The sequence below is a fragment of the Eleginops maclovinus genome, chromosome 2, assembly GCF_036324505.1.
Source record: "Eleginops maclovinus isolate JMC-PN-2008 ecotype Puerto Natales chromosome 2, JC_Emac_rtc_rv5, whole genome shotgun sequence".
Lineage (NCBI taxonomy): Eukaryota > Metazoa > Chordata > Actinopteri > Perciformes > Eleginopidae > Eleginops > Eleginops maclovinus.
Genome location: NC_086350.1, coordinates 2,629,730 through 2,651,009, shown reverse-complemented (window position 1 = coordinate 2,651,009; position 21,280 = coordinate 2,629,730). Strand labels below are relative to the sequence as shown.

The 21,280-nt window shown below is 41.8% G+C and overlaps 3 protein-coding genes and 1 long non-coding RNA gene across 7 annotated transcripts in view; 2 read left to right on the top strand and 2 right to left on the bottom strand.

Moving 5' to 3' along the window:
* The first annotated feature begins 1,030 nt into the window (after positions 1 to 1,030).
* Positions 1,031 to 6,115, top strand: LOC134877561 (uncharacterized). Of its 2 annotated transcripts, none has more exons than XR_010167588.1 (3): positions 1,031 to 1,070; positions 3,299 to 3,501; positions 4,714 to 6,115. It is a non-coding gene; the product is annotated as an uncharacterized LOC134877561 (long non-coding RNA). The 2 variants fall into 2 exon arrangements; XR_010167587.1 differs by lacking the exon at positions 1,031 to 1,070 and adding an exon at positions 1,077 to 1,403.
* A 241-nt stretch (positions 6,116 to 6,356) lies between these two features.
* LOC134877542 (cytosolic 5'-nucleotidase 1A) lies at positions 6,357 to 11,999 on the bottom strand. Of its 2 annotated transcripts, XM_063903086.1 has the most exons (7): positions 11,797 to 11,975; positions 11,283 to 11,338; positions 10,964 to 11,123; positions 10,466 to 10,601; positions 7,540 to 7,662; positions 7,316 to 7,440; positions 6,357 to 7,128 (listed from the first exon to the last, which is right to left on the bottom strand). In XM_063903086.1, the coding sequence occupies exons 1-7, from the start codon at positions 11,830 to 11,832 to the stop codon at positions 6,892 to 6,894; spliced, it is 873 nt and encodes a 290-aa protein (XP_063759156.1). In that variant the 5' UTR covers positions 11,833 to 11,975; the 3' UTR covers positions 6,357 to 6,891. The 2 variants fall into 2 exon arrangements, with proteins under 2 accessions (XP_063759156.1, XP_063759165.1); XM_063903095.1 differs by lacking the exon at positions 11,283 to 11,338 and having other exon boundaries at positions 10,964 to 11,077; positions 11,797 to 11,999.
* A 197-nt stretch (positions 12,000 to 12,196) lies between these two features.
* LOC134877493 (GRAM domain-containing protein 4-like) overlaps positions 12,197 to 21,280 on the top strand; it is a 29,553-nt gene continuing 20,469 nt past the window's right edge. Inside the window, exon 1 of one of the 2 annotated variants that reach the window (XM_063903011.1) lies at positions 12,197 to 12,459. The gene's annotated coding sequence lies outside the window, so the exon portion shown is untranslated. Of the gene's footprint in view, positions 12,460 to 19,361; positions 21,161 to 21,280 lie in introns of those variants that run through there. The other variant, XM_063903020.1, reaches the window with a different exon arrangement.
* On the bottom strand, positions 15,461 to 20,825 carry LOC134877508 (probable E3 ubiquitin-protein ligase TRIML1). The gene is given in 4 exon segments (XM_063903031.1): positions 15,461 to 17,548; positions 17,551 to 18,184; positions 18,186 to 18,725; positions 20,691 to 20,825. Coding segments are annotated over 3 exon segments (1,659 nt in total). The 5' UTR covers positions 18,717 to 18,725; positions 20,691 to 20,825; the 3' UTR covers positions 15,461 to 17,054.

Genomic DNA, 21,280 nt, shown 5'->3' with positions numbered 1-21,280 from the left:
TGTGTGTGTGGGTGTGTGTGGGGTGTGGGTGTGTGTGTGTGTGTGTGTGAGGGGATCCTTAAATAAAAACGATCCACAACTTCATTTAACAATTCATACAAAATGTAAAGTTTGTATTAATACACAATAGAAGCGAATATATAATACATACAAATACTATCAATGTTTTACCCCTATCAAAATGGCATTATTTTACCCTATAGGTGCATTGAAAGTATCTGTTTCCGGATTTTTTAAATAAGGAAGTTACTTCCTGAACATAGTGACATCACTACGTCACAATAGCGATTCCATTGGCTAGCGCTCCAATGAGGAAAAACAAAGAGCTTTTTGAACATTAAAGCTTCGAGACATGTCCCAGTAGAGACAGTATACTAAGATAAGTGAGTAGGAACCCTTTAATTAAACCAGAATTTTCCTTTGGATCCCCTTTAGTTTCATTGGAGACTTCTCAGTGTGTCTCATGTTCGGGGATCCCTGTAAACCCGGTCCAGGACAATTCAAGATTCACAGTTTCACTAGTCATGGTTTCTATCTGAATGTATTGCAAATGCTCACTGAGTCTGGAGAATATAGTTCCTTTAGTGCGTGCCCTTAACCATCCACTAGTTATTCCATTATTGTTCCCTGAGGCAGACAGTAGGGGACGCCACTTATCCAGTCCTTCTACCAACACAGCACCAGATCAATGTGTACTCATACAGTCATTTATTATACAGTATAAGTAACTATAAAGCTGTTGTGGAAAGATAAATAATGAATAAACTGTAGTGTAAACAGTGTGTGTAATCACTACACAGAGATGTAAACAGGGCTGTAAATAAAAGGTGTGAATAAGAGAATAAAGGAGAGGATAAAACTCCTTTTCACATCAAAAACTGGACTTTTATTTATGTCTGTCTTCCGGGAGTGTGTTCTTGGAGCTGTGTAACTTGAGAGCAACTCAACCAAAGAACCTGTTGTGTAACAAAGGAGGAGCTGAAGAAGGAGGGACGGTAAAAGTGAAAGTAGGAAGTCAGGTTAGCAGACTCCATGACAGACGACAAAGCAGTTGGAAAAATAAAAACAGGGTGAGGGTTAAAACCGGGCTCTGCTGGGTCTCTACAAGATCATGATTCCGTCTGTTAACAGAAAAAACAGAGTCTTGATGAAGAGATGAACATCCTGGAGTCCAACGTGACTTCTTTAAATGTTCACTTTTTCCAATTCCTGGTTTCTGAGCCAGCATTCCTGCATGCAATGCGGTCAAATGTGACTGATTTGTTGTATTGTGTGTGTGTGTGTGTGTGTGTGTGTGTGTGTGTGTGTGTTTCCCACTGTTACCATTTCACTGTGAGACCGGAGTAGTTAAAAGAGGAGGACGCATCTGCAGGTGCCAGCTCTCAGTCTGTGAAGAGTAAAGGGTAAGGGTTTAAAGAGTCCTCTCCTGCTGATGTTCAGGTGTATATCAGTATGTAGAGTCTCTACTTTAAAGAGTCCTCTCCTGCTGATGTTCAGGTGTATATCAGTATGTAGAGTCTCTACTTTAAAGAGTCCTCTCCTGCTGATGTTCAGGTGTATATCAGTATGTAGAGTCTCTACTTTAAAGAGTCCTCTCCTGCTGATGTTCAGGTGTGTATCAGTATATAGTGTCTCTACTTTAAAGAGTCCTCTCCTGCTGATGTTCAGGTGTATATCAGTATGTAGAGTCTCTACTTTAAAGAGTCCTCTCCTGCTGATGTTCAGGTGTATATCAGTATGTAGAGTCTCTACTTTAAAGAGTCCTCTCCTGCTGATGTTCAGGTGTATATCAGTATGTAGAGTCTCTACTTTAAAGAGTCCTCTCTGCTGATGTTCAGGTGTATATCAGTATGTAGTGTCTCTACTTTAAAGAGTCCTCTCCTGCTGATGTTCAGGTGTATATCAGTATGTAGAGTCTCTACTTTAAAGAGTCCTCTCCTGCTGATGTTCAGGTGTATATCAGTATGTAGTGTCTCTACTTTAAAGAGTCCTCTCCTGCTGATGTTCAGGTGTATATCAGTATGTAGAGTCTCTACTTTAAAGAGTCCTCTCCTGCTGATGTTCAGGTGTATATCAGTATGTAGAGTCTCTACTTTAAAGAGTCCTCTCCTGCTGATGTTCAGGTGTATATCAGTATGTAGTGTCTCTACTTTAAAGAGTCCTCTCCTGCTGATGTTCAGGTGTATATCAGTATGTAGTGTCTCTACTTTAAAGAGTCCTCTCCTGCTGATGTTCAGGTGTATATCAGTATGTAGTGTCTCTACTTTAAAGAGTCCTCTCCTGCTGATGTTCAGGTGTATATCAGTATGTAGTGTCTCTACTTTAAACAGTCCTCTCCTGCTGATGTTCAGGTGTATATCAATATGTAGTGTCTCTACTTTAAAGAGTCCTCTCCTGCTGATGTTCAGGTGTATATCAGTATGTAGTGTTTCTACTTTAAAGAGTCCTCTCCTGCTGATGTTCAGGTGTATATCAGTATGTAGCGTCTCTACTTTAAAGAGTCCTCTCCTGCTGATGTTCAGGTGTATATCAGTATGTAGAGTCTCTACTTTAAAGAGTCCTCTCCTGCTGGTGTTCAGGTGTATATCAGTATGTAGTGTCTCTACTTTAAAGAGTCCTCTCCTGCTGATGTTCAGGTGTATATCAGTATGTAGCGTCTCTACTTTAAAGAGTCCTCTCCTGCTGATGTTCAGGTGTATATCAGTGTGTAGTGTCTCTACTTTAAAGAGTCCTCTCCTGCTGATGTTCAGGTGTATATCAGTATGTAGAGTCTCTACTTTAAAGAGTCCTCTCCTGCTGGTGTTCAGGTGTATATCAGTATGTAGTGTCTCTACTTTAAAGAGTCCTCTCCTGCTGATGTTCAGGTGTATATCAGTATGTAGCGTCTCTACTTTAAAGAGTCCTCTCCTGCTGATGTTCAGGTGTATATCAGTATGTAGTGTCTCTACTTTAAAGAGTCCTCTCCTGCTGATGTTCAGGTGTGTATCAGTATGTAGTGTCTCTACTTTAAAGAGTCCTCTCCTGCTGATGTTCAGGTGTATATCAGTATGTAGTGTCTCTACTTTAAAGAGTCCTCTCCTGCTGATGTTCAGGTGTATATCAGTGTGTAGTGTCTCTACTTTAATAGAACTCTTTCTCTGCTCTTTGGAATCCTCATCAATACATATCATTTATTTAGCTGGCTCTTTTATTCAACGCACCATACAAACACTTACACACACCGGTATATCGCCCGCATGTTGTAAGAGTAAAAAAACAACTTTGCTGAAATCATTCTCACACTGCGACACCCCTACAGGATGGATGGCAAGAAGAACACAGCTGAGGAGCAAAAACACTCTGAGTATTGGAACCATGTCCTCCATTCATTGAGCGTGTGAACATAACTGTCTGAGTGTAAAGGAGCGCGTCCTGCTTTGTTCAACTTTTATAATTATTATGGCGCTTCTCTTTCGCTCCTCATCAGCTGGTGTCGAAGACGATGTGACACCAAACCCAAAGGTAACAGAGGAGTAGTAGTGCAGTGTGCAGTGTATTTCGTGTGGTTTAACCCCTGATTACATTTAGCTAATGGTTCATTTGAAGTTTTATCCCTTAACAGTTATCGTTGGTGTTGAATGAAAATATTGTTAAAAGTCTAACATTTATTTAACACCTCTAGTTGCTAGGCAGATTAGGATTAATGATGGTAAATATAATCAGCCCTTAAATCAGACTTTAGTTCACCTGCAGTAAATCCAGCAGCTACCCTGCAGTATACAAAGCCATTCAAACTAGCTGCACCTTTACCAGCTCTGAGAACACTTTAATGATCAATCATTATAAAACATATCAGAGATATTATTCTGAAATGGACCAATCAGACAATGACTACTTTTACCTTTAAAGAAAATGTTAAATTGAAAAAGGACAAATTAAAAAAATTGCCAGGATGACCTGTGACACGCTGTGATGGCCCTGTTTGTTTGTTGGACTACCTTATTGAAGCCTCACATCTGGAAGATCATCTTGGTTGTATGGCTGTGGCCATCTTGTTTTGTTAGGCCAGAAGTAAGATGAAAGGGTGGAGTATATCTGAACCTAAAAATGACTTTTTCAAAAAAGTTCTAAGAGAAAAAACTCAAATCGCAGATATCGTGCCATATTGTTTACTCTAAATGGGGAGAAAATGGACAGAATTAGGAAGGGGGTCATTTTTCTCATTGATTTCTACTGTCGCTACTGTAAGTACATTTAGAGGAGAGTACTTTCTACTTTCACTGGAGGAACATTTAGAATACTTTTACTGTGACAGAGTATTCCTACACTCTGGTACTTCTACTTTACTCAAGTACAAGACCTGAGTACTTCTACTTTACTCAAGTACAAGATCTGAGTACTTCTACTTTTACTCAAGAACAAGACCTGAGTACTTCTACTTTACTCAAGAACAAGATCTGAGTACTTCTACTTTACTCAAGTACAAGATCTGAGTACTTCTACTTTACTCAAGTACAAGATCTGAGTACTTCTACTTTACTCAAGAACAAGACCTGAGTACTTATACTTTTACTGGAGGAACATTTTGAATGCAGGACTTTTACTGTGACAGAGTATTCCTACACTCTGGTACTTCTACTTTACTCAAGTACAGGATCTGAGTACTTCTACTTTATAATTCCCTTTTGTCTGCCTGTGGATTCACGATCATATTTCTTCTGTTCTGGTTTTCAGCATGATGAATTTTGCCCATGGTTTGGACCAAATTACCATCCCACATTTGAAGTTTTCCTCAACACGAGCATAGAGGCCGCCACTTTGAGACTGGAGGACCAGAAAGGGAAAGTAGTCTGGGAACAAGAACTGTATCTGAAAGGTAATGACTCCCCCCAGAAGTGTTTGTTGGTTATATAACAAAAGTATGTTCCCTCTCTATCTCCCAGAACCAAGGTTGATGACTCAGAGCTCAGCCACGCGATGTCTCCAGCTCTCCTGGACCAGGTTGTGGATAAGCTCCTGGAGGGCGAGGTGATAAAGGAGGAGGAAATTGCGTCAGCCAGATCCAAACCCCACTTAGAAAAAGCCAGAGTGGTGCTGGACGTGGTGCAGTGCAAGGGAGGGAGAGCCTGCACGCTGCTGCTCACTGCTCTGCGTGACGCCGACCGGGTGATGTACAAAAAGCTCATCTTAGACTCATAACCTCCAGCCCTGACCCCTGACCCTCTGGAGGTCATTCAGAGCGCAGCAGCCCCACTATTCTACAACCTCCCTCAGTGTGTTCTCCCACTCAACGCTGCCCTCCACTCCCTGCATTGGCTACCAGTAGCTGTCCAAATCACCCCCCCCTCCCCTGCCTGAAACACCTCCATTGGACTCCTTTGTTTACTTCTGGAACATGGTGACATCACTATGTAAAACTCAAAACTAGCGCTCTAACACATTTTACGTGATAGGCTAAGGGGCGGGACATCTCTCTAAGAGGTTGACCTATCACAACAGAGCTAACCAATCAGAGCAGACTGGGCTCTGGTTTCCGACAGAGGGTGAAAAGAGGCAGCACAGGCAGTATGAGAAACATAAAGAGCTGTTTGAACATTGAAGTAGAGGCATAAAATACACATATGAACCTGAAAATGAGCAGGATACGTCCTCTTTAAACCTTAAACTCCAGCGGGGTTACTCTGCTCTCCATCGGCCAATCGAATCGCTGCTCCCTCAGTGCAGATGGGATCCAGGTACTCCTCAACAAGAACACACCTATATGCTTTCCTGGCTCCAAAATGCTGCACATCTGATGTCACAGAATCAACAGCAACCCGTCTGAAATACGTAGCACTTAGTTGGGTTTATGGATAGTTTAGGTTCTTGCCGGATACTTGCTTTTTTGTCTATCTTCATGGTTGAATGAACTCATTGTAAGTCGCTCTGGACAAAAGCGTCAGCCAAATGCAATGCAATGTATAAGATGCAAAAAAGATACAAATAGTATATTTTTTCTTCTCGGCACCGATATATCTGTAGATTAGGATACAGAAGGAGGCTGTTTGACCGGCTGCAAGTGAACACTATAGCTGTAGAATCAACTCTTATCTGCTGCATTCAAGGCAAACTTTGCCACATTAAAATGTTTTTGTAACTAGATCTCAGTTTCATGTTTTATCGTTGTGGTACTTCCATTATTAAGGTCAAGTTTTTATTTAGATTTGTCTCCTGTAGTTGTATCGTATCCCTCATGAGCGTGTGTCAGCGTTGTCTGCCAGAAGCGGTCATAATTTGACTTTTTAAGCAGTGTTACGCCCCATTTTTGTTGTAAATATTTAAGGTTTTGGAGGTTTTTGACTCTTTATTTTAGTCATCAGACGTCCAGATCTTAAAAATATAGGATAAAACAAGTTTAATAAAACATTCAAACCCAACACCATTGGGGAAAGTAAAACTGCTTATACTCAGTGCTTTTACCAGTTTAGTTTGTTTTGGAGCGGAGGAGACCCCTGTGGATAATTCCCTCCTGAACCAAGAACAATCTAGAAATCCTATTCAGAGAAGCTAGCTGACAACAAACTCCTACGATCGCTCCTGGTGACCAAAATGACATCGTGTGTTTAATGTGATCAGATTTAAAGTGAGCCTGCACCGACGTGGACTGTAAAACAGTTTCACACATTCTGATTCATTCAGCTAAATTTGCATTATCAAAATGGAGAGCTGAAATAAAAAAAATACAAGCAAAAGATATAACCATGGTGGAAGTGGGCGGGGCTTAGCTTTAAATCAGGACCGCTGATTGGCTCTTTGAGCTGATGAGCTGATTTGACACATACATAACAATGAGTTGAGTCTCAGTTTGGCAGCTTGTTGTTAAAGACACAGTGAACTTTAATCATGGAACAGTTCCTCCCCCTGATGATGTCCTCAGTCCTCCAGGTCGTTGTTGAGCAGGAAGTGAGGTCGTAGCAGGGACAGAAAGGGGCTCCGTGGGGCCCCGGCTAGGCAATACGCCTCGTCCACGCTCACGCCGCGGGATCGTAGCGTCCGCAGGGCGGTGCCGCAGCTTTCCCTGCCGCCGCGGGACGTCACCAGGACGATGCTGAGGGGGCTGTGCAACAGGCCGAACCTCTGCCGCATCTCGCCAAGCTGAGCCGAGAAACTCTGCGAAGCAAAAAACGTGCGATAGCTTTTATTGAATAAATCTTCAGTGGGGGGTGTACAGTAAAGTCTGAGATGTTACTTTAAGACACGATAGAAGGGAACCAACATAAACGGTCACTGAAGAGAAACATGCTCTGGGATTGTATTTAATTTGAGGATTGACCTCATTGACTCATTGATTGAGTACCTGAGCGGCGTCTTGGCTCGCCGATGGTGAGTCTGTGTCGGGCCGGATGACGGCGTCCCCGCAGAACAAAACTCTGAGCTGCTCTGACGAAGCTACCTTCCTATTCAGCAGCGCCGAGAAAACACCTGGACCAATGAGAAGGAGGAGGATGATTCACCTGCCATCATCACTCTCACCTGGATAAATCGACAGGATTGAAATAGCTAAATAGTTTGAAGGAAGACCTTTGTGTGACGCCTGCGCGGCCTCGCTCCTGTCCGTCGACAGGAAGAGATCCACGTGATTCGTCAGTAAGCTCTCGATGAAATCCTCCTCGCTTGAAAAACAGAACCTGCTTATTTCAAGACCTGCAACAGAGCGGCAGAGACATCAGGACAGAAAGTCAATAATGGACAACCGTAATGTCTGGTGCTACTGAAGGTTAACATTTTATTACGGTAACGGCTTATACTGCTGCTGAAGATTAACGTTAGTCTCTAGGAAATAATACTGAAATGTCCAGTGATGCGTTCATGGTCACAGTCCGATTACACAGTTTTGTTACTGGATGAGGATATTCTGAACACCACTGCACTTTGTATGCTGCTGATAAATGGCCATCCTTGTATGCGCGCAGACTTTCCCATTGGTCGGGTTTTATATATAAATCTCTCCTTGGGCTGGTGCGCTCTTATCTGAGCACATACAGTGGGGCAAAAAAGTATTTAGTCAGCCACCAATTGTGCAAGTTCTCCCATTTAAAAAGATGAGAGAGGCCTGTAATTGTTATCATAGGTATACCTCAACTATGAGAGACAAAATGAGAGAAAAAAATCCAGGAAATCACATTGTAGGATTTTTAAAGAATTTATTTTCAAATGATTGTGGAAAATAAGTATTTGGTCAATAACAAAAGTTCATCTCAATACTTTGTTATATACCCTTTGTTGGCAATGACAGAGGTCAAATGTTTTCTGTAAGTCTTCACAAGGTTTTCACACACTGTTGCTGGTATTTTGGCCCATTCCTCCATGCAGATCTCCTCTAAAGCAGTGATGTTTTGGGGCTGTCGCTGGGCAACACAGACTTTCAACTCCCTCCAAAGATTTTCTATGGGGTTGAGATCTGAAGACTGGCTAGGCCACTCAAGGACCTTGAAATAATTCTTACGAAGCCACTCCTTCATTGCCCTGGCGGTGTGTTTGGGATCATTGTCATGCTGAAAGACCCAGCCACGCTTCATCTTCAGTGCCCTTGCTGATGGAAGGAGGTTTTCACTCAAAATCTCACGATACATGGCCCCATTCATTCTTTCCTTTACACGGATCAGTCGTCCTGGTCCCTTTGCAGAAAAACAGCCCCAAAGCATGATGTTTCCACCCCCATGCTTCACAGTAGGTATGGTGTTCTTTGGATGCAACTCTGCATTCTTTCTCCTCCAAACACGACGAGTTGAGTTTTTACCAAAAAGTTCTATTTTGGTTTCATCTGACCATATGACATTCTCCCAATCCTCTTCTGGATCATCCAAATGCCCTCTAGCAAACTTCAGACGGGCCTGAACATGTACTGGCTTAAGCAGGGGGACACGTCTGGAACTGCAGGATTTAAGTCCCTGGCGGCGTAGTGTGTTACTGATGGTAGCCTCTGTTACTTTGGTCCCAGCTCTCTGCAGGTCATTCACTAGGTCCCCCCGTGTGGTTCTGGGATTTTTGCTCACCGTTCTTGTGATCATTTTGACCCCACGGGGTGAGATCTTGCGTGGAGCCCCAGATGGAGTGAGATTAGCAGTGGTCTTGTATGTCTTCCATTTTCTAATAATTGCTCCCACAGTTGATTTCTTCACACCAAGCTGCTTACCTATTGCAGATTCAGTTTTCCCAGCCTGGTGCAGGTCTACAATGTTGTCTCTGGTCTCCTTTGACAGCTCTTTGGTCTTGGCCATAGTGGAGTCTGGAGTATGACTGTTTGAGGTTGTGGACAGGTGTCTTTTATACTGATAACGACTTCAAAAAGGTGCCATTAATACAGGTAACGAGTGGAGGACAGAGGAGCCTCTTAAAGAAGAAGTTACAGGTCTGTGAGAGCCAGAAATCTTGCTTGTTTGTTATTGACCAAATACTTATTTTACCGAGGAATTTACCAATTAATTCATTAAAAATCCTACAATGTGATTTCCTGGATTTTTTTTTCTCATTTTGTCTCTCATAGTTGAAGTGTACCTATGATGAAAATTACAGGCCTCTCTCATCTTTTTAAATGGGAGAACTTGCACAATTGGTGGCTGACTAAATACTTTTTTGCCCCACTGTATGTGTGTAAACAACCCTGCGCTCTCATGATATTTTACATGTGTTGGTTACAAAAGTGAGGACAGAACTAGGGAAAAAAGCTTTTAAATATGCTGCCCCTTGCAGCGGGGGTTTGGGACAATAACCCCGGGTTAAAAAAGACAGACAGAATAAAGTAATTGCATGAAATAAACATAAAATACAGTAATTGTTTTTTGTTTCTGCTCAGGTATTTATTTCAGGAACTTTAAGCTACAGTTCTGTGTTTCAGTTATTGTTTTATTTACAGCTTCATTACAGCAACAATATCCGGCGGTTTCTGTGGTTTTTAGTCTCTCAACGTCTAGGTTTGAATCTCACTAAAAGTAAAAAGGGAACAGCCTCTGCTCGGAGACGTCGTTGTTTATCCTGCGCGCTTCAGACGTCCGGTGGCGCTGTACCGCTGTGAGGGGTCTGACTAGAATGCTGAGTTACGTTAGTTCCCCCCGTTGCCCCAGCTCTATGAACGATACATCTAATATTCTAAACTTTTCTTTTGGAGCTGGGGCCACAACAGAAGGAGCGAAAACTATTCTCTATTCAAGTCCATTTTAAAGGACGGAGAGCAATTACTCTTGGTCAATGTGATTGCTCTTATATCCCCTAACTGAAGTTGTTCTAAAATTGGGCCAGTTTAGTTTTTTTGCATATGATGTTGCATTTCATTGGTGTTTAACCACAGCTGTATTCGTCTGCCTGCTTTGTTTGTGTTGTAACATTGTTCATGCTGCCAAGTCGCTCTTGAAAAAGAGACTTTTTACCTGGTTAAATAAAGGATATACTGTATATGGATACATTACCGTATGATGTCTAGTGCCTCTCAAGGTCAAGGTAACACTACCGTAATGTCTGGTGTTGCTGATGATGCGGGAGCTCTGCTGCTGTTGCTGACTGTCGGTGGTGATCAGGACGACATCAAACAGCAGCGACTCAGCAGGATTTTCCTCCAACAGACGTTCGTTCACTCTCTGCAATGCCTGAATTATGAATTAAATGAAAATAAGATTCCTTTAAAAGTTTAATCTGGTGTTGTCCTTTCTTTTTCTGTAAACTATGTGTCTATATATGTCACTCAATGCTCCAAATCCATTGTTATGTTTCAATTGAAGTCATTTCCAGTGTGCCAAATATGAGGAAATGGAGCTCATTTGACCCTCCAGTGAATAGCTGGAGCAGCATGTGTGTACGTTTGACTCAAAACAAACTGTTGGTGAAGTTTACACAAAAGGAGATTATGGGACAGATATATGAATATGACTCACATGCTTGCTTATTAGATGGGAAAACATTATTTGACTCACCAAAAAAACAGTTGTAATAGTTCAGTGTGAGAGTGTACCTGCAGAAGTGGGAAAGCCACGCCCACTCCGTACACGTCATCCCCGTCCTCAGCTCCACAGTCAAACACTGCTCGAGAGGTTACTGCGACAACCACCGCACGATCAGCGTCTTTCTGCAGAGAGGAAACAGGATCTGCATCTTCAGCCAACAAACAGAGGCTGGAAAAAGTACTAATTCCACACTAGAAAAAAACTTCAAGTAAACGTACTGCATCAAGAATAGAACTTAAGTAAAATGATTAGGAACGAATGTCAGAACAAACCATGCTTTTTCACTGTCTTTGGGAATAGTTTGGTTTATTCTGTGAAGACCATTACCTTGAGTCTTTGCCGATAATGCCCTTTTTCAGTCTCATATTCTCAGGACCAAACCCCTATTACAGAATATACAATTTTATCATTGCGCCATCACCTGGTGAACGTGTGTCAGAGTTAAAAGAAGGCTTGTGTTTTATTTTAAATAAGTACTTCCAGCCCATCAATTCGGCACACATAACATTCAGATTGCATGATTTTAAAAGAAAGAAAATGAGCTGTTCCCGCTCTCTAATGGGACGTTTTAAAACTGAAAGAATATGGACGTCAGTGCAATAATGTGCTGAATTACGAGCTGAATTAGCAAGAAGACATCGAGTCAGAGGTTATGAGGAAGATTAGATTAAAATACATGATAATTCAAATGTAACCTGGTGGAGAACTCCAAGAAGGGCACGCAAAACTATATTTTCCACAGGGTGTGGTTCTGTTCTGGAAGTTTGTGTCTCAATGTCTTTGTGTATGAGACAGCCCTAAATTATATGAATTAGAATAACCCGCCTTAGGTGAGTCCTACCTGCTTCACGTCGGTGTTTTGGATCGTGGAGACCATGTCCGCCTCTCGGTTAAAACCATGCAGGTTACAAATATGAATGTAGCACAAATCCAACACCAAACAATTGGCTGTCAAAATAACTTTAAAGTTCCTGCAGAGACCAACTGACTGTGCACAGGTTCCGCCTACGTGCGTGATACCCGACGTTCACTTCAAGATTGTATTTTATTTTATTTAAATTAATTTATTCAAGAACACATATGAACATCATATATTCAGTAGGTGGACGTATGATTTCAGAAAAAATACATACAAATAATTCAAATACAGTAATACAAAAAACAGAAATACAGTGACGTTCACTTTAAGAGCGTAACGTAAACGTTAACGTGATTACGTCACTTCCTTGTTTGCCTGCCGCTGACCACCCCGCCCACAGCAGTGATTATTGTCTCAGGTAGAGACACACGATCTGGGTCTTTTTAACCTCTTTTTTTACACCTTAACACTTCCACACCTGGACTAACTGTTTGGGGCAGAAAAGGGGCGAAGGTCTGGAGAAGGTCTGCGAGAAAGCTGGTCCGGTTTGGAGCGGATTTAACCCGGTTTGTGAGCTGGTTTTGCCACCGGTTTTGGACCGTTTGGGTAAAAGGAGGAGAAGGGAAAGTTTTCTTCGGCTTAACGGTGAGAAAACCTTCTTCTGTTCACTTTTTACTTGCTTCCTCACTTCCTAAACCCTTTGTCTTGGTTACCAAAGGGGGTTCAGGTGTGTCAGAACTGCTTGAGGTCCGCAGGTAATCAGAAGGTGATGGGCTGAGAGCCAGATCAGTTCAACTGTCAGTTACCTGTCAGATAATCACTTAAAGTCAATCAGTGGTGGGAAGAAACGAAGTACATTTACTCAAGTACTGTACTTAAGTAAGAGTTGACATGCTTGTTGTTGAGTAGGCCTTTTTCCATTTCATGCTACTCTACTACAATTCAGGTAAATAATGTACTTTTACTTCACTAAATGTACAATTAGTTGCTAGGCAGATTAGGATTAGTGATGGTAAATATAATCTCCCTTAAATCAGACTTTAGTTCACCTGCAGTAAATCAAGCAGCTACCCTGCAGTATACAAAGCCATTCAAACTAGCTGCACCTTTACCAGCTCTGAGAACACTTTAATGATCAATCATTATAAAACATATCAGAGATATTATTCTGAAATGGACCAATCAGACAATGACTACTTTTACTGTCGCTACTTTAAGTACATTTAGAGGAGAGTACTTTCTACTTTCACTGGAGGAACATTTAGAATACTTCTACTGTGACAGAGTATTCCTACACTCTGGTACTTCTACTTTACTCAAGTACAAGGTCTGAGTACTTCTACTTTACTCAAGTACAAGACCTGAGTACTTCTACTTTACTCAAGTACAAGATCTGAATACTTCTCCCTCCTCTGAAGTCAATCACTTAAAGGTCAGTACTTTAGTCAGTGATCAACCATCAGTTAACTGTCAATTACTTAAAATAAATGTCAGTTCTTAAGTCATCAACTGTCAGTTAAAAAAGGCCCTGCTGTTTTCCTTTTCCTGGTGTGTTGTATAGTTGTTTGTGTTTGACAGTTAACTGACTTTTAAATTAAGTGACTGCCATTTTCTGCACAGTTTCAGGTTCATATTAGTATGTAGTGTCTCTACGGGGACATGTCTCCATGCTTTAATGTTCAAAAAGCTCTTTATGTTTCTCATACTGCCTGTGCTGCAGCACCTCTCTTCACCCTCTGTCTGAAACCAGAGCCCAGTCTGCTCTGATTGGTTCAATGGTTGTGATTGGTCAGGTGCTTAGAGATGTCCCGCCCCTTAGCCTTTCATTTACACTGTGTTAGAGCGCTAGCCACTGCTTTCACTCAGTCAGTGAAACAGACTATTTTTGTGCTCTTGTTTTTTAAAGGTCAAAGTCAGTAGGCCTTCTATCAGCAGTCTTTAACATCCTCTGTGCAGACACGTTGTCTTCTTGAGTCTTGCAGACGCGTTGTCTTGAGTCTTGCAGACACTGCCCTAGTTTTAACCTTTTATTCTTTGGGCCAACTCCCTGTAACAAAACATGCTGTTCAAGCATTGTGTCGCTAACCGGTGAAGGTATGTCCCCATTGGTTGACAGCTTTGAAAGGTTGGGCTTTTTGATTCCTCATTAAGTTATCATTAGATAATGCCAGATTAAATGTTAATCCAATTCAACAACTGTGTCAGGGTTGGGGAAACAGGACCCAAGTGCAGTAAAACAAAGGGAGGCAGGTAAGGGTCCAAACAAAAGGCGAGCTTTATTCAAATCAAAGCTGTACTTTCAACCAAAAAATAACCACACCAACACTAACCAGGGGACACAGGGACACCAGGAACAGGACAGACGGATGGGCAGGAACAGGCAGGTAACATGGACAAGACCAGGTGGGAAACGACGACAACTGAACAAGAGACAAAAGGGCAACAGAGACTAACGTGGTTTTAAGCAGGGTACAGATGTGCTGTTTCTGTATGCATTAGTATATTCAAACATAACATCTGATATACTGTAATAAAAAACAAGGTCATGATATCACCGACAGTGACGTGACTATTACCCACCAAAGAAAAAACATTACTTACACATTAATGTTCTATTTAATATTGTGAATCCTGCACAACCCTTTGAACGTGTTGCACGTTTCTGCTCCACACACTCTGTTTACATCTGCACAGCTCTCCACTTTGTCATATTTGATTATATTTGACTGTGCTCAGTTTCTCACATATATGTTTTTATCATAGTACTATTATTCTAGTTTCAGTGTCTTTGTGTGCACCATTTATACCGAAGCAAATCCCCTATATGTGAAAACTTACTTGGCAATAAAACCGATTCTGATTCCAAATCTGATCCTGGCTCATAAAATAGACTTTACAACCAAATTTCATGCAATTTTGGTGTTTAAAAAACCCTTTATTTTTCCCCCTATCGGACAGGATGTTTGCAGTCAGTGAGTCTCACCTGTACAGGCGCAGTGCGTTCAAGGTGAAGGATGAGAGCATAATCATTAGAAGCAGTCCAACCAGTCAGACAGCTCTCACTGACGCAGGCTGCAACCATCAGCCACTTAGATTGTCTTAATATGGAACATATTCTAGGGAAAGAGGGTAAATACGAGCCTGCGTTTTTCTAAAAATGAAAGTGTACGTCTCATATCTCTGTACCAAAACTGAAATGTAATATCTTTAATATCGCAACTGGTTTAGGTCCCGGTCAAGAAATAGCTGACCCATAGTCCCCTGTTGAATGTGTTGGTGGTGTTTTTACTCCTCTGTTTTGGAAACAAACTAGACTTAGAGGAGCTGATAGGTGGATTGTGTTCCCTTTGGACAGACTCAGGCTGGCTTTTTCTGCCCCTGTTTCCAGTCTTTATGCTAAGCTAAGCTAACCCGTTGATGGCCTCATTTCTAACAAGGATCTTAATATCTATGATCAGCTGATCCAAGAGGGTTTTAAATGGTGTGTAAGGCTTGAGAAGAACTAAAGCTGTCAGACGAAGGTAGTGAAGTACAAATATACAAATGGAAAAAGTCAATTCATAACTTTAAGCTACTTTACCTCAGTTGAGAATTAGTGAAAACTGTACTTAAGTTAGTACATTTGCACAAAAGACAAATAAAAAGCTTCCTTTCTTTCTTTTTATTTTAATCCATTGAGGTTTTGTTGATCAAACTTTACAAGCAATGCAGAAAGAACAATTTACCATAACACAACACACCGGAGATGATACCTGTTCATTCCCCTGGTGTGTGAAACCACTGCCGCCTAATGTTTTAGGATCAGATATTGTGATAAGTAGCTGTCAATTAGTTGAGTACCAGTATACTGTAATTCAAGGCTGAATCCTGAATGTACCCCTTTAATACATATCAGACACACCCATCATTTTTCCCTCAATAAAAAATATAAAAAAGTAAACACTTTTAAAAATAAAGTAAAGTAATATATACAGTATCTGTGTATACCAGGGTTTTGTGAAAACCGTGCGCCCTGAAACCAAAATGCAGATTTCCCCCGTAAAATGTTAAAGTGATGCCAGAAATCAATCTCTCTGTTGGTCAGAAAGGGTTTAATGAGTCCCGAGATATGGAGATGAGGTCAGATGTGTGGTCAGACGGCAGAGACAGCTTACGGCAGGGGTGTCCAAACGTTGGCCCGGGGGCCAAATGCGGCCCGCAGGCCATTCTGAATCGGCCCTCTGCTAATTCTAAAACTATAATGCAATATGGCCCACAAATGAAACTTTTGCTTGTCTTTTATTGTACTTCCCAAATATATATGGTCATATATATTAATGAGCCCAATTTTCAAATAAATTCAGTCATTTAAAATGTTAAACATTTTATAACAAATCTGAGTTGATAAAAACCCCCAATAACTTGTTTCCCTAACAAGCATGGAATGGAACCTTCATATTTACTCTTATTATAAGCAATCTGAGGCTTCTGTTTTAAGGAATGAGCTGCCAACTAAATAAATGAAACCCTAAAGACAGAAGGGATGCAGCCTTTTTTTCTTAAAGCATTTTCATGTATCACGCATTATTCTCCTACATTTGATCTGTTTTGCTCACTTATAACTTAACTTTTGAGGCAATATTCACCTCTATAAGGGGCCCAGCTCTCCGTGTATTCTCTGTATATTTCTCTGTATGTGGCCCTCGGTGAAAAAGTTTGGACACCCCTGGTTTACGGAGGACAAATAGGGGATGGATGTCCGGTGGGTCTGCCGGGGGACGAGGCAGCAGGCTGACACTGAGACTGAGATTTCTGATCCTTTCTTTTACTCTCCTTTTTTCTGGAGAGGAAGTAAAGAAACCGGAGCTCTGGATTTATGTGTTATTTGAGGTGCAATATATGACTCAGCAGCTTTAAGACGTGAAGACACTATTATTTTCCTCTTCGGTCTGACTCTGGATTTTCAACAGAAAGTGGGCGGGGCTTAATTTAGACAGGAAGTGAGGTTAGCGCCTCGTTCTATATTTTTCTAGCAAAACCCCTGAATAAAGTATTTTACTTATGAGAGGAGTGCATTACCTCCATCAGTTATGTGTGCTAGTATAAAACATTTTTATAGAAAATATTTATTTTTGAAGAAACGGTTTTCTCATCATTGTGAGGCATGATGGCAGGAAGTGCAATCTGTAGACTACTTTACAACATACTCATCAAATAAAAAATCTGCGAACAGATTCTGAAAAATGTACAATGTTTACAATTTACAAATGTCTGTTGTACTCAGTGTGATTGACAGGAGAGATGATCAGAGGGGCAGAGTTTTTACCACCATCATTAAAGCAGGGACAAAAGTATGGGTAGAGTTTCTCAGTGAAGCAGCAGCCAGTGAAGGAGTAGATCAGAGCTGCAGCATCAACATCATAATAGGAGACCAGACCCTCCTCATAATCCACAAACACCCCCACCTTCTCAGGCTGAGACTTCAGAGAGAGACTGACTGAAGGATCAGCAAGAGCTGTGTACTCATTTCCATTCCTCAACCATATCGTCCAGTAACCATTCTGAGGAGACAGTGTGATGTCTCCCTTCCTGTTGATCGACTCTCTGGCCACTCCTAAATCCCAGTTAGTCTTTCCTTTAACCTGAACCTCGTAATAAAATCTACCTGAAGAGAAACTCTGCTTTGCTAAGACATTAACACAATAATCAAATCTCTCTGGATTGTCTGGGAGATTCTTCCTCACATCACCACAGTGACTTGTTTTCCATCATCAGACAGGATGAGGTTGGGATGTGCTGTATCAGGATCCAGAGTCACATCCACCTCATACTGCTGGACCCTCTTCAGCTCGACCTCAGCGAGCAGCTTCTTCATCTGTTCACTGAGCGTCTCCTCCAGCTGAGTCACAGCTCTCACCACAGTCCCCTCATATGAAGGTGGACGGACCCTGACTCCTGTCCAGTCCTTGGTGGGTGGAGCAGCGTTCAGGGAGGTGAAGCTTTGGAGGAGGTGGAGCTGGTCTTCAGAGCGTGACAGCAGCTCCACCTCAGTGCTTCTCTTCTCCAGCTCAGAGATCTCCTGTTCCAGCTCTTTGATGAAGCCTTCAGCCTGTTCCTCTGTCTCTCTCTGCTTCTCTGTGATGGTGACGATGAGCTCGGCCTGGCTTCTCTCAACAGACTCCTTCAGAGCGGTGAAGACCTGAACACCACCTGCTATCTCTCTGTCTGCTGCTTCCTTACTGAGCTCCACTGAGCGTTTCATCTCCTGAATCTTCAGGCGTCTCTTCTGGATCATCTGCTGAGTTTCAGCCTCTGTCTTCCCCAGCTCTGCCTTCTTTCCTTCATATCCTTCTTTCAGAGGAACCACATCATGGGTCTTGTGGTCTGAAACAGGTGCAGAGCATGCAGACACACACCTGGTCGGTCTTACAGAACAGCTCCAGCAGTTTATCGTGCTTCACACACATCCTGCCTTCCAGGTTCTCCACAGGGTCGATCAGCTGATGTCTTTTCAGACCTGTCATTGTCAGATGAGGCTCCAGGTGAGTCTCACAGTAGGAGGCCAGACACACCAGGCAGGACTTCAGAGCCTTCAGTCTGGTTCCAGTGCAGACGTCACAGGGAACTTCTCCTGGTTGGACAGCTTGTTGCTCTGAGCTGCTGCTGCTGGATTTCTGTTGAGCTGACTGTCTGAACTGAGCAGCCATCTCAGAGATGAAGGTGTTGACCAGCAGCTCAGGTCTTGAGTGGAAGAGCTTATTACAGTTGGGACACTGATAGGGGACTTTGGTGTCCCAGTGTTGAGTGATGCAGGCTTTACAGAAGTTGTGTCCACATGGTATGGTGACTGGAGCAGTGAACACATCCAGACAGATGGAGCACAGGAACTGATCTTCAGTCAGTAGACAGCTGGCAGCAGACATGTCTACACTCTGAGGACAGAGAGTGTGGAAAAACAACTTGATTAGATATTGTATATTTGCCAGTTCATAGAGTCCCATTACTAACCCAAAAATGTGAACTACCCCAACGTTTTACGATGGAAATGTCTAATACTGCTCCCCAGCACATAGAAACGGCAAGATGCTAACTTGTCGGGCAATTGACACTTATAGCATATGTCACGTCAATTAGCATGAATCAGCACTTTCTGCCGGGTGGGAAAAAAATTGTTCATATGTGCAGTTCACCTGGTGTATTTCTATGAGAATAAATCATTTTGTGGGATTTTGCCATTGTTGAACGGATTAGGGAAACCTGCTTGCTGAGCTTTAAGGAGACTCACAAAGGGTCAGAAAATACAACCCTCTCTCTTTTCCTTCTTACCCACATCTCTAAAAACGGGGGTACAAACGAGCTGATCCAAATTTGGATCAAAGCTATATACATATATATATATAAGTAACCAAGGAATTGGTTAACTTTTCACTTAAAGGTTTCATTATTCGCCCACGAGTGCCACACTCCTGTAGTGTAGACTGGCGAGGTCCCGTGGAGGTAATTTCAGCAGGGTGTTTTGCTTTGAGGTGATACTCTAAAGACGTGCTACTTCTGTGGTGATTACATTCGGCTTTGCAAACTGTGCAAATTGCCTTGGTTTTGTCCAACGAGCCGTCGGGCAACTTTTTAAAATGAAACTTTCCCCCTAAAAGCCCGTCCTTATCCATCTTTCCGCCATAGACTCTCCTTTAGTTAGGATAGATGTTTGCGCGATTTGCCCGCGCACGTGACCAAAGGTTATGGGTCAGCCGCCACAAAACAAAACCGCGTTAATTGCGTTAAAAAAAGGTAATGCATTAAATGTTTAAAATTAATCGCCAAAATTAACGCGTTAACTTTGACAGCACTAATATATATCTATATATGTATATATCTATATCAAAGCCTGCAAGAGAGAAACGTTTGAGCTCCATACTGGTTCAGAAATAATGCTTGATGTGGTTTGGACAATAATATGACGGAAGATAAGATCTGTGGAAAACAAACCTGTTTGGTTCAGCCGGATAAGCTCAACATGTCCTACCCTACTTTTACAATTTTCAAATCATAAATCTAATCACCAGAAGCGAAATGCTAAGGTTATGCTATAAACGAGCTACAGTTGAGTAGAGCAGGGTCGCACGACTTCAACGTCACGCCAACTTAAAAAAGAACATTTCAAAAATACTGATTCAAAATTGTACAAGGTGAAACGTTTATACATTTCCAAAGAAGACTCCAAAGGAGAGTGGTCAGCAGCAGCTAGTTAATTCGAAGTGACAGTCACAGAATCAGCACTTCAGGAACAGGCCTGAAATAGAGGGGGATGAGGCATGCTACAATGAGGGATCTGTTTGGTATTTTTTCAGACACGTTTTGTATAGATATGGTCTACAATATATTGTTCAAATATAGTATAATCGGAGACCTTCAACTGAAGTTTATACTAGTTGTTAAAACCAGTAAACCTTATCAGCTGTACAAAGGCTGAGAGCAGTTATTACAGAAACAGTGGGGGGGAAGAAGGGTTCAAAGCTACTAACCACAGTGTGTTATAATTATATAAGTTGAAATATGTAATTATCATGCCTTTCTATAAGTAATGTTATAATCTAATATTTAGATATTACTTTGTTTAATAAACTCAATTATAAAGACGTTTTCAAATACAGGAAGTATGAAAATTAGCACAAGCTAACGCTAGCTTTGACTGTATGAGTTTACATTGTATTTTTGGATGTTGCTAATGTAAATTTCCCCCAACCAGACACCAAATCAAATTCCCTGTAAGTGTAAACGTAGCTAGCAATAACTTTGATTCCTATCTTCACTGACACATTTCTACAGTGTAATGTTCTGTATACGGTAAGACAGATGTAATGCAGTCAGAGCCTGATGTGTGTCTGTAGTGCACTCACCAGTGTTTGCAGAGATCCTTCTGTGAGGAAAAGCTGCTGGATTCAGTCGAGTGTTTCTTCAGAGAGAAACGGAGAGACTTGCTGCTCTGCTGTCAGACAAACTTCAGCTTTCAATTCCGGGAACTTGAAAGTCTTCTCCTGCACTGTGGCTCCACCTCTCAGGGGCAGAGTCCAACAGGGCGTGGAGGAGGAAATGTTCAGCCTTGTTATTTAACTTTGTGACGATGCTTTTTGCAGCTGATCCTAAAGGCTTTTCAGATAGTGTATTGAGCTTAAGAAGTAGGAATATTTTCTCAATGCATAAAGGAACATTTCACTCTTTACACATCTGGGGATTCATATATTTCACAACAGTTTTACGGCTGTGTTCTGGTCCCTGTTTCAGAGCAGCTGGTGAAACATCTCCTCCTCCCTGAACAGACCGGTTGATAACGGCTCTTTATGGGAGACGTGATTGTAGACTCAGTCAGGTCAGTCGTTAGTTTATATTAGAACAGGATTGTCTTTATTAACCTGTAGTTTTGGGGTTTTTGGTTTATGCTGTGCTGTTCATTATGATGTTAATTAGGATGTAAATGAACTACAGCTTT

Coding starts and splice junctions, on each gene's coding strand:
- LOC134877542 (XM_063903086.1), bottom strand. CDS start 11,832: ATGGTCTCCACGATCCAAAACACCGACGTGAAGCAG. Junction 11,339..11,796: donor AAAACACCGACGTGAAGCAG/GTAGGACTCACC, acceptor ATTCTGTAATAG/GGGTTTGGTCCTGAGAATAT. Junction 7,129..7,315: donor CGAGCCAAGACGCCGCTCAG/GTACTCAATCAA, acceptor TTTGCTTCGCAG/AGTTTCTCGGCTCAGCTTGG.